This window comes from Gadus macrocephalus, chromosome 21 (assembly GCF_031168955.1).
Source record: "Gadus macrocephalus chromosome 21, ASM3116895v1".
NCBI lineage: Eukaryota > Metazoa > Chordata > Actinopteri > Gadiformes > Gadidae > Gadus > Gadus macrocephalus.
In genome coordinates, this window is record NC_082402.1 from 12,099,662 (window position 1) to 12,112,179 (window position 12,518).

The 12,518-nt window shown below is 48.3% G+C and overlaps 1 protein-coding gene across 1 annotated transcript; it reads left to right on the forward strand.

Annotated features, from left to right (window-relative positions):
* On the forward strand, positions 1-11,867 carry LOC132450347 (vesicular inhibitory amino acid transporter-like). The gene is made up of 9 exons (XM_060042434.1): positions 1-490; positions 889-1,496; positions 1,659-1,732; positions 6,293-6,432; positions 6,626-6,755; positions 7,172-7,374; positions 8,081-8,318; positions 10,867-11,029; positions 11,542-11,867. Exons 1-9 carry the CDS (start codon positions 387-389, stop codon positions 11,865-11,867), a joined length of 1,986 nt encoding a protein of 661 aa, XP_059898417.1. The 5' UTR covers positions 1-386.
* Positions 11,868-12,518: the final 651 nt, after the last annotated feature.

Consider the following 12,518-nt stretch of genomic DNA (forward strand, 5'->3'; position numbering starts at 1 on the left):
TCACTTCACTGAATTCTACATTGTGTTTGTTGGTGTGTGTGTGTGTGTGTGTGTGTGTGTGTGTGTGTGTGTGTGTGTGTGTGTGTGTGTGTGTGTGTGTGTTTGTGGGTGTGTGTCTGTGTATACGTGGTGTGTATGTCTACGTGTGTCTGTGTGTGTGTGTGTGTGAGTGTGTTTGTGTGTGTGTGTATACGTGTGTTTGTGTGCGTGTGTGTGTGTGTGTGTGTGTGCGCATATGTGTGTATATATGTGTGTCTCAGCTGGTCCAAGGGTGTGTTTGTGGATGCTTTTCAATGTGTGCCTGCATCCATAAGCCTTCCCCACTGACACCTGGAGCTCCAGAGAGAGAGAGGGAGAGACGGTCTCCACAGAGAGTGTAGCTGGAGATGGGCTTCGTCCAGAGGGCTTGGAGCTCCGGTCAGCCCTGGGGTTCTGTTGGAACTCTGTTGGGGTGGACCGCCTCCAGACTGCAGCCGGATTGGGCTGCGCGGTGAGTCACATTCGGCAATTATAACGAGGAAATTGTTCTCTGGATAGCACCTTCAAGTTTGAAGACCGTTTTTTAAACCACTTGTAGGTTATTTGCGTTGCTTGTCAGTCGTTGGACAGATGTTCCATTGTGCATTTATGTAGCAGGGGTCCAGAGTAGGAGTGTCTGATTTGTTCCATATAGGCTACATGCCGGGTTTATAATGATCAGAGTGACACATAAAAGGTTTGCTTTTTATGATATTCCATATTTTTTAAGTCTTAGTAAAGGCAAATATGGATTGTGATCTAGATTACAGTATATGTTTACAATCTGAGTTTGAACTCTTAGGGTGAACCGCATTCCAGACAGCTCAGTCCACAAGGCTTCAAGAATCCTTATTCTCCTCTGTTTGCCAGGCTTTTCCACGAGGACGGAGAGACCCTGGTGCTGACCGAGACCGATGAGTTGAGTAGAACCTACTGTGAGGAAAGTAGCTGCTCTCCAAACAGTCACACACCGGCCTCAGGTGGGACTAGAACCAGCCCCGCGGCAGACAGAACGGACGCCGCCGCCACGGCCGCTTCTCCTCACAGAGGTCAGCCGAGCAGAACCACAGCCACGGAGGAACTACCGTCGCCTAGCAACGCTAACCGCCACGCTAACATGAAGTGGGTTGGACCGGGCGCTAAACAACAAATCATAACCACCCTCACCTCCACTGGACCGAGAACAACCACGAGCACCTCTCTGCTACCCCCCCAATACCTGAGGTGCTTCAGCGACACCGGGATCCACAAAGCAGAGGAGCCCCGGGCCACTACAGACACAGTTAGCTGCATGATAAATAGTCCCGTCGACTCCACACACCCCAGCACCGCCGACGCGACGCGCACCTCGAGGACCCCCGGGCTCGCCGGAGGGAAGGTCGGCCGCCGTAACCAGGGCGTCCCGGCACCTGAACCGGGGGCCGCCCTACAGAGGAGACCGCCTAATGTCACCGGCCCCCAGGAGGAAGCCCAGCTCGGTTTGTGGAGCAGGGAGGGAGACGGCGGGGGGGTCCGGGGGAGGGGAGGGGATGGCAAGGAGAGGCGGGCCGAGGCCGGCGTTGTTCCCACATGCCCGCAGGAAGAAGGTCAAACTTTGGGAGAGCGTGGGGGAGACGGTGAGGTGCGGAGTCTCGCTGCAGAAGGAGCCCTGGGTCCACCCCGCCCCTCCATCACCACCTGGGAGGCCGGCTGGAACGTCACCAACGCTATACAGGTGCTTCAGTACACACAGAGCCGCGCTGTCTGATCCCCCCATCTCCCAGGAGTTTATCTCGTTATAAGCAAGTCCTGTGAGTGAGGTGCTAAAAATCCTTAATTCCATCGAGATTAACTTCAATGTGGTTCAAAAGATTAAATAATTTTAATCTATACTGCAAAAATGTTTGTATCTGGCCTTGGTCCCAGATAAATTCTCACCGCTCAGAAGAACTCAACGATAGAGTAAAGCTAACACCTACAGAGCAATGCTTTAGCTCTGTATGCAGTCAACATTACGCTATCATCTTTGTGTCAGCAAGCCAGCGGACAGTGGGCAGCTTGGTGTGCCTTTGACTGCGTGAATAGACCAAAGCACACGCATAATCACCAGCGCGCGGAACCCTACATCCACCGACACGCAGCATAACGCAGAGCGAGCCTGTGCAGCCACTACAGTTGTACAATGTAAGCATCACTCACAGTCAAAGGAGTACACAGCGCAGGATGGGATTGTTTCCATTATGATCGGACAAACGAATTTGTCTATTCCCAGGCATTTTGTCGGGGCTCTCTCTGCTCTCCCTCATCTAATAAAGCGGGAATAACATGAAGGAGTATGAGTTCAGAAAAGCCTGCAGTCACGGCTGATCTTGTGGCGGTAATGCTAATAGCTTATTATGCTGTAAACGCTTGGAAATATGCAAACAGGATGGAAGGGTGGAAGGCGGCATGCAGAGAACACATTATGACATTAGGGCACAATTACCGCTGCCACAAACACAAGCTGCAAACAAGCACAGTTTCTCACCTATATACACAAACTCACGCACACATACAAACACAAACACACATCGCCGCAAATGTCCTCGACCTCTATAAACACATGCAAGACAAATGCACACAGAAACAAAAACACATCCACGTCATCCTGGAATCACCCGATTCCCCAGAACCAGTGTTATTTTTCCGGGAACAGATTGCTTTGGATAATCGCCCTTGTCGGTGTACAGATACATGCAGACCAAACTTTTTGCGTTGCGGTTGTTGATAGATAGCGAAGAACTCTTCCTTTGTTGTTTATTAATTCAGGCCTGCCTGTGTGTGTGTTCTCCCGCCATGCAAGAACAAAGTCCCACGGCAGTGTATTTTAATATTGTGTTATTTAAAACATTTTCCCTGATCCAGCCCTGGTTATTCACAATAACAATCACTTATTGTCCCGTAGAAGCCTCTCTCCGCCAGCCTCTCTCTCCATCTGAATGTGTGCCAGCTGGTTCTCCACCAAGGAGACGGTGCCATGCCTGAGAATACTCAGTGGTGTACACAAGTCTTCTTCTTCTTCTGTGCTCCTTCCCTCGGCACAGCGGGCTGGGGAGGTTACTTTAAATATCTGAGGTGTTAGCGATTGCTCATCACGTCGTGTGTCGCCCGCCGCTAATCCACGCCTGAGGCATTAGCCTGGCTCCCCCATTTAATGGGTTGTTTGTGACGAGCGCTGGCGAGCTCCGTGAATAACCTGAGGGGTTATTGACAGTGATGAACGAGGAAAAAAAGGGAAGGGGGGAAAAAAAGCTAAATTTAATGTATTTTTATAATGGTAAAATGTCCTCAAACTGTCCATCCGGCCGTGATGGAGCTAGCTGTCAAACGTACTCCGACACCCTGACCACTTATTTCAATAACGGTGTGGGACAACGTGACTGTGGCTCTTATCTCCCTTAAAGGCTGGAGGAGGAAAATATTAGTGTTTGCCAGTTTGTGATTTATTGACGCAAGGATGACTGCCCGTGTGCCAGTCTGATACAATTTTTATTAGAAAGTAAATTTGCTGCCAAAATGCACAACAGCTCACCAGCTCCCCAGGCGCCTGGCAGTGAATTATTATGAAAATGAGCTGGAATTTCACGCACGGCACTTAATGAAGCAGCCCCAGTTTGTGTCTCATTCTCACAGATCAGAGGAAACTAAGTCTCTTGCCTTAAACATCAGAGGAGCACTGTGAGATTTCATGTGTGCGCGTGGTTGTGAACAGAGTATTCGTTTTGCGATGCAGAAATAGCAGAAGCCACGTTATTGTCAAGATCTGTTTGACAGCCTCAAACACGCTTCTGGGCTAAAAATGGATGTTAAAAGGCCTCTCAAAATTGAAAACACTGATGAGGAAGAACATATAGGTTATACAAAAATACCTTAAATGTTGATGTACTTTTGGCAGAGGATAATTTAGTGGCTAGAGTGTGTGTCTGGTCGGTTCTGGATTTGATCATCTCTGGTAATCTCGTAAATGAGACAATTTGCCCGAAAAATATTAAATTGCAACGTATACCTCTTCGAACTATCAAGATTATTATAATGAAAATTTACAAATGAATGACAATAACACATATAGGACTATACTTTCCTCCCTCAACATCTACCAGCATCATCATCTTCGTCATCATCCTCCTCAGATCTATTCTGTGTTGATTTTGGTTCCTGGACACAGAAGAAGAGCAGGCACAGAGCCATGTGGCGCTTAAACAAAGCCTACGAGAAATAAGCTGGCAAAAATATAGAGAGAGATGAAAATACAGACAGAGGAGATGAAAACAGATACTTTAATGTCACTTTCTCTGCTTCTCTCATCCCAAGGCGCTCTGCTTTCCATTGTAGCTTTTTTTAGTTTCTGTTTTTTTACACACCCAAGGTCAATCGGCATATGAAGACATACAGGATGCTATTTGGGGCTACATTGACCAAAGTGCCTGCTAAATAAATTGTTTATTTATTTGTAGAACGTGTGTATGAGAGTGTATGAAAGTGTGTGTTTGTGTTTGTGTGTGTGTTTTTGTGTGCATCTGTGTGTGTTTGTGTTTCTGAGTCAACACTCCACAGGTGCATTGCACTGTCCGTGTTTTTGTGTGTGTGTGTGTGTGTGTGTGTGTGTGTGTGTGTGTGTGTGTGTGTGTGTGTGTGTGTGTGTGTGTGTGTGGTGTATGCGCGTGCACGCAGGTGCGCGCATGTGTCTCCACTTCCCTGATGGGGTTTCCATGGGACTGTGTATCGTCATGTTCCAAAATTAAAGAGTGAGGCAAGGCCATCAAAGCAACTGCTTGTCTCCTGTGATCCTCCCCCTCATCTCTCCTTCTCCCCCTCCTCTCCTCCTCTCATCTCCCCTACTCTCATCTCCCCTCCTCACCTGCCCCTGCCTCTCCTCTTTTCTCTAATTTTCTCATCTCCCCACCCATCTCCTACTGTCCTCTCCCCTCCCCTCTCTCTTTCCCTCGCCCTTCTTCCCCTCCTCTCATCCTCTTTCCTCTACTGCCGTTGCATCTCCACTCCTCCACCTCTTTTCTCCTCCTCCTTTTTACAACCCCTGCAGCATTACATTTCAGGGTGTAAGGTCATTGTTTGTTCTTCCTACTCTGCTCTCTCTCTCTCTCTCTCTCTCTCTCTCTCTCTCTCTCTCTCTGTCTCTGTCTCTGTCTCTCTCTCTGTCTCTCTCTCTGTCTCTCTCTCTTGCTCTCGCTCTTGCTCTCGCTCTTTCTATCTCTCTGTCTCTGTCTCTCCCTCTCTTTCTCTCAATCTCCTTCTCTCCTTTCCCCCTCACTCTCCCTGTTTCTCTCTATCTGACTCTCTCTCTCTCCCTCTCTCTCTCCTCTCTCTCTCCCTCTCTCTCCCTCTCGCTCCCTCTCTCTCCTCTCTCTCTCTCTCTCTCTCTCTCGCTCCCTCTCTCTCTCTCTCTCTCTCTCTCGCTCCCTCTCTCTCTCTCTCTCTCTCTCTCTCTCGCTCCCTCTCTCTCTCTCTCTCTCTCTCTCTCTCTCTCTCTCTCTCTCTCTCTCTCTCTCTCTCTCTCTCTCTCTCTCTCTCTCTCTCTCTCTCTCTCTCTCTCCCTCCCTCTCATATGTCCCCCCACTCTTTTTAAAACCATTCTACTCTGCCAAATTCGCTATGCATGCTCCTAAAGTTGTTCTCTTAGTAAAAGTCCTCCTCCTACTACTTCTCCTCCTTTCACATCATCCCCTCCATTCCCCTTTTACCTCTCCTGAATCCTCCACTGAGCTGGGCACCAGGCCAAAAGACATGCTCCTCTCTTCTCCACCCATCCACCCCCTCTCTTTTCCCTTTCTGCCTCTCTCCCCCTCTCTCTCTCTCTCTCTCGCTCTCTCTCTCTCTCTCTCTCTCTCTCTCTCTCTCTCTCTCTCACACTCTCTCCCTCACTCCCTCCCTCTCTGCCCGCTCTCGTCTTTCCTCCTTGCCTTTGGTCTTCTTATCTCTTCCACACCGCTTCTTCGTTCTTTGCTCCGTGTTCTCCTCGAATCCCAAGCATTAAACAAATGGAGTTACAAAAAAATACAACAACAAACCCTATACATCAAAACAAACAATGATTTGCTGCAGTACCCATGTGTCCTCTCCCCGTTGCGTCTCCTCCTGTGAATCTTTTATAAGCTGTGCTTTTTTGGTCTTAGCCCACTACCCCCAGCCTCTCCCCCCCCCCTCCCCACCATCTCCTCGGTATTTTATTGACATTCCCACCCATTCCTCCTCTGTTCCTCCCCGTTCTTCACCTCTGTTCTCCTCTCATCTCCTCCAGGGTATGTTTGTTTTGGGCCTCCCCTACGCCCTGGTCCGGTCCGGCTACCTGGGTCTCCTGCTGTTAGTGCTGGCCGCCTGGATCTGTAACCACACCGGGACCATCCTGGTGGCCTGCCTGTACGAAGAGGAACATCACGGGTCGGGTCCCATTTCTGTGACTTTTATTTGTTCCTCTCTCACACTGTGTGCATCATACTTTTTTCATCATGGTATGAATGGTTTTTAAATGTTATTTTTCATACACATCTAGGATGTGTTATGCTGTGTTATTCTGTGTGATACAAGTGGTCTGAAGATTGGCAGTGCAATGAAGTCTCTGTGTGTCTTTTAGATGTAGCTGTGGCTTGGCTCCCAGACTGGTTCGGGTCCGCCACAGCTACCAGGACATAGCAGAGGCCTGCTGCAAGGGACTCCGGCCCAACTGGGCTGCACTGGCTGGCTGGATGGTTAGCATAGCTCAGGTGAAGTCTTTCATCAGATGGGTCAAAATATGGCTTTGCATTGCATATTTCAAATTACATTAAGCTGATTTTTAATGTTGTCTGTCTGTCTGTCTGTCTGTCTGTCTGTCTGTCTGTCTGTCTGTCTGTCTGTCTGTCTCTGTGTGTGTGTGTGTGTGTGTGTGTGTGTGTGTGTGTGTGTGTGTGTGTGTGTGTGTGTGTGTGTGTGTGTGTGTGTGTGTGTGTGTGTGTGTGTGTGTGTGTGTGCCTGTGTCCACATGCGCGCGCGCGCGTGTGTGTGTGTGTGCGTGCGTGCGCGTGCGTCTGTGTGCGTGTGTTCGTGTTGGTGCATGTGTATGCACGTGCGTGCGTGCCTGCGTCTGTGTGTGTGTATGCGTGCGTGTTTGCGTACATGTGCATGCACGCGGGGGCCCCAGGTGGTAGAGCTGCTGATGACGTGCACGCTGTACCTGGTGGTCTCCGCCTCTCTCCTGTCAGACAGCCTGTGGTGGACGGCTGTCCCCAGATCAGCGTGCTCCCTGGCCTCCGTCCTGCTCCTGCTGCCCTGTCTGGTGCTGACAGACCTCCGACCAGTGTCCACCCTCAGCATGCTGTGCTCCCTGGCTCACGGCCTGATCAGGTTCATAGAGACGAGAGCAATGCCCGCCCGTCCTCTGGTGATAAGGATGATGAAGGAAGACCCTTTGTATTGTCGTATTAATGCGCCGCCCTGGAAGTAAACCAAATCAAAGGCTGTCATAGACACTGGTTTAGCCATCGTTAACCCATGAGATAAAAACCTTCTATCATATAACTGATAACTTATCTATGAAGCCCGTAAAGTGTAATTTACCTTAGGACTTTCCATTCTGAATTTTAGCCCTGGTCATTTCCATGTTAACTGTAGCATTAAAAGTAAAGAGCTGCCACAGCAGTTTAAATGATCTTTCTAAAGAATCGCTGATCCTCATGTATCACTGTTTTGCAAAGTACATTTTAGTTTTAATTATCACTTAAGAAATAATCAACCTAGTTTCTTTCTTTATTTTGTCAACCTAAATCAAATTTAATATGACTAGGAGCGTCCAATTTTGTACACACTGCATTAATATTTCTGTCACATCTTTAATGAATTACCGTGTTTTTCTAACATTTCTATTTTTTCTCTCTCCCCCAATGTTAATATCGCTCTGTTTCTCTTTCTTTCACTGCTCTCTCTCTCTCTCTCTCTCTCTCTCTCTCTCTCTCTCTCTCTCTCTCTCTCTCTCTCTCTCTCTCTCTCTCTCTCTCTCTCTCTCTCTCTCTCTCTCTCTCTCTCTCTCTCTGTGTCTCTGTCTCTCGCCCAGCCTGCTGGTGATCCTCTACTGTCTGAGTGCATCCCGTGGCTGGTCCCTGTCCGCTCTGTCTCTGGCCGTGGAGCCTGGGGACTTCCTGGTCTCTGTGGGTGTCATCATCTTCTCCTACACCTCTCAGATCTTCCTCCCTACCCTAGAGGGCAGTATGGAGCACAGAGGGCAGTTCCCTACAATGCTGGGGCACACCCACGCAGTCGCTTGCGTCCTGAAAACAGCCTTCTCCTTGCTGGTTTGTCAGAGATTTGGTATAGACTTTAATGGATGGATTTGATGGATATCCCTGACTGGCTTATCTCTTACTGACTGAGATAAGCCAATATATAAACATATATAATATAGCTTATCTAAACATTTGGTGGACACCCTCTTATCTTCTATTTTTTGCTATCGCAAAAAATAGTTAAAGGCACAATATGTAACATTTAAAATTAGCACTTTAAATGCGTTCTGCAGTCCTAATTCAGAATATTGCCACAATTATTATATTCTCACACTGACAAGCAACGACGAGTCCTACACTGTAAGTTCATCAGCAAATGTGTAAGTTTGCATTCTTTTTAATGCAAATTTTTAACAGCTCATGTGGCATCAATCTTGAAAATTACTTCTGGGCTCTTAAAGGTCCCATGACATGCTATTTTATGTATTCTTTAATATAGGTATTAGTGGGCAACTAACACAGTATTCAAAGACGTTCCCTAAATTCAGCCGTGTGCAGAGTTACAGCCACTCCGAGCCAGTCGCACATTGAGCTTCCCCCAAATGCGCTGTTTCGGTGGGCGTGTCAAGGAGGAGGGTGGGGGTGTGGCCCTGAGCAGCTTGCAGCCACCATGCGCTCTGTTTACAGTGGATGTATCGCAATGGCGAGCCGCACACAGCCTTTAGCCGTGTTCTGTAAATATTCTAGAACACACGGGAGTCCTGGAGCTCTATATCTAAATATTATCATATAGCCTACACATATCTATATCATATAATATATATTATCACGGCCAAAAGCTGTGTGAGCCGATATTATGAATCTCAAACGACCGCGTTGGGTTCTCCGACGTTTCTGGTTCTTCAACGTCCACATCAATGTGAATACACACACTGTAACGTGGCGCTCACACTGAGCGCCACATGTGTGTGTGTGAATACACACACTGTAACGCAAGTGTTTCTTGTCGGTTCTTTGACGTGTCTTGTATTTCCACAACGAGACTGTCGTGGGGGGTTATCTGAGCCATGGTTGAGAATGGGGGGAAGGAACTTTGGCTTTGACTCCCTCAAGAACATGAACCACGACATGGAGGAGAAAGGGATTGTTGGCGGTGAATGTCTCCCGCTTGAGCCCCGCTGAGGGACCACCGCCGGAGGCGGAGGTGCATAAGCGCTGCCCGGCAAAGATCCCTTTCTCCTCCTTGTCGTGGTTCATGTTCTTGAGGGAGTCAAAGCCAAAGTTCCTTCCCCCCAATTCATTCTCAACCTTGGCTGAGATAACCCCCAATACGAGTCTCGTTGTAGAAATACCAGAGACGAGAGTCCGACGTGTTATGAGCCATCACACCAACAGCAGAACGGTTATCCAAATAACAAGGAAGTGTACAACACTTGCGTTACAGTCCTGGAGCTCTATATCTAAATAATATCATATAATACATAGATATCTATATCATATAACATATTGTGTGCGCCTCCAGACGATATTATGAATCACAAACGACTTTGTCGGGTTCTGCGACGTCTGTGACGTCTCTGGTTCTTCCACTTTCACATCAACCTGAAGTCGACTGAACCGCGCGCTGCCTGCGGCCGGCTGCCCGCTGCCGGGCGATGGTGCCTCGCGGCAACCGGCGGCATGTCGCAGTTCATGTACTTCAGCGAGTCAAACCAAAGTTCCTTTCCCCCAATTCCTTCTCACCATGGCTTAGATAACCCCCACGACAGTCTCGTTGTGGAAATACAAGACACGTCAAAGAACCGACAAGAAACACTTGCGTTACAGTGTGTGTATTCACACACACACATGTGGCGCTCGCACGGTCGAGTCTCATTGGCGGGCCAACGTCTCTGGGCGGGCCAGGCAGAGTAAGGGGAGGAGCTGAGATTCCTCATGACGTCATGAGCACAGATTTCCAAATCAGCGCGCTTGAGCCTCCGTTTTTTCAAAGGCGAGCAGAACAGCTAGTGCTCGTTTTACACCAAACGCAAGTTTTAGCCACTGGGGGACCATAGGCAGGCTAGGGGAACTCATATTTATGTTAGAAAACCTCATAAATTGAGATTTTCATGTCATGGGACCTTTAACTGTTTTCTAACTTTCCAATGCAACTCTTAAGATTCACCCATTTTTTAACACTGCTCTGGTCATGGAATTTTTTCAAAGGAGTACAAGGCTTTTCAGGTCAGTTTGTTCGCTTGCTTCCATGGCTGCAGAACACTATGTTTGTGTGCCAATTTGGTTAATATCTGGCAACCAAGGGTACACAGTGAACGGCGAATCATAACACACAGGCCAAAACAAAAAAAAAGGTTCTGACTCTGAACGAAAACTTCAAATGCGAACAGACTGGCTGTAGCATTGTTGTCATTTTATTAATTAGAACAGTAAATATGTTACATATTACCCATTAAAGATGATCTAAAAAGAAGTGAATCTTAATAAAATTATAGAGAGATTTGTTAGAGATTTTTAACATTGACATACCTAATACTGTCGCTACTGACATTATGCAAAGCTCAATGTACAGTGTTTTGGGGATATATACGGGATAATGTTTTTCCACCTTTACCAGGCTGTATTGACATGGGGCAGAGATACCAGTGAGGTCATCACTGACAACCTACCAGCCAACCTTCGCCCTTTCGTCAACCTGGGTCTGGTCGCCAAAGCACTGCTCTCCTACCCACTGCCATTTTACTCAGCCGCACAGATCCTACAAACCTGCTTTCTAAGGGGTTAGTCGAACGCATTGGTCCTTTTTCGTATTTGTATTAGTAACAAAGCTTCCAAAGCTTTTTTTTGGCAAAATATTATTGGACCCTCTAGATAGATGTTCATTCAGTCTTTGAGACACTGTTCACTTCACAGCAGAATTTCTACAAAGAAAGATATCTATGAAATTCAAGAAAATACAGTTTTTGCTTAACAAATGCATTCATAGTACGCTCAATGTCAGACTAAGGCCCAATCCCATTTATACCCCTTCCCCTTCCCCTTCCCCCTTCCCCCTTCCCCCTTCCCCTTCCCCTTCCCCCTTCCCCCTTCCCTTCCCCCTTCCCCCTTCCCCCTTCCCCTTCCCCTTCCCCTTCCCCTTCCCCTTCCCCTTCCCCTTCCCCTTCCCCCTTCCCCTAACCCCTTCAGAACAAGGGGGAGGGGTAAGGGGAAGGGGTAAGGGGTAGAAATGGGATTGGGCCTAAATCCCCCCTCACTCTCCAACAAACCCTGCCTTTCTCTCAACCACCCCCAGGCACTGCGGCGTCAGCCTCCCCCCAGGCCCGCCGTGGCCCGCCGGCCGGGTCCCGTCTGGGGCTGCTGGTCCGCGGGGGCCTGCTGGGGACGTCCTACCTGCTGGCCCTGCTGGTGCCCAGGTTCTCCCTGCTGATGGGTCTGACGGGCAGCGTGACCGGGGCGGCCATGACCCTGACCCTGCCCTGCCTCTTCCACCTCAGGCTGCGCTGGTGTCGCCTGGGGGCCCGGGAGAGGCTCACAGATGGGGCCATACTGAGTCTGGGGCTGCTCTGTAGCACATCTGGACTGATCTGCTCACTCAAGAGGCTGGTGGAGGGACTGTAGGGCGCCTGGGGAGATGGCTGGATGGCTGGATGGATGGATGGATGGATGGATGGATGGATGGATGGATGGATGAATGGATGGATGGATGATGGATGGATGGGGGAGAGAATGATAATAGTTGGATTGATTCCTGGATGTATGAGTGACTGAGAGGGTCTGGATGGTTAATGGAAAGAATAAAGGGATGGATGGATGAGTTAGAGTGTGGGTTGGTGGGTGGGGGCTGGATGTATGGATGGGTGAATGAATACATGGATGGACAATGAATCGGTGGATGAGTGGATGAGTGAGAAGATGAGTGAATGGATGAGTGACTGGGTGAATGTATATATGATTAGTGGGTTAGTGAGGTCCCCCCTTCACTTTAGGCGTCTTTGAGTGTTATTAATTATTATTATTCTTCATGTTTAACCTCTGTTTTCCTTTTATTCCTAGTCTGTTTTACATAGTTTTGAATGATGACTATATGCTCTGTAAGGTGACCTTGGGTGTCTTGAAAGGCGCCTCTAAATTAAATGTATTATTATATTATTATTATGATGGATGAATGAGTGGATGAATGGATATATGGATGGCTGAGTGAGTGAGGGGCTGGAAAAATGGATGGGTGATGCATTTAATTTGGTCAGAGGAGAAGGTTTCTGCTTTTGG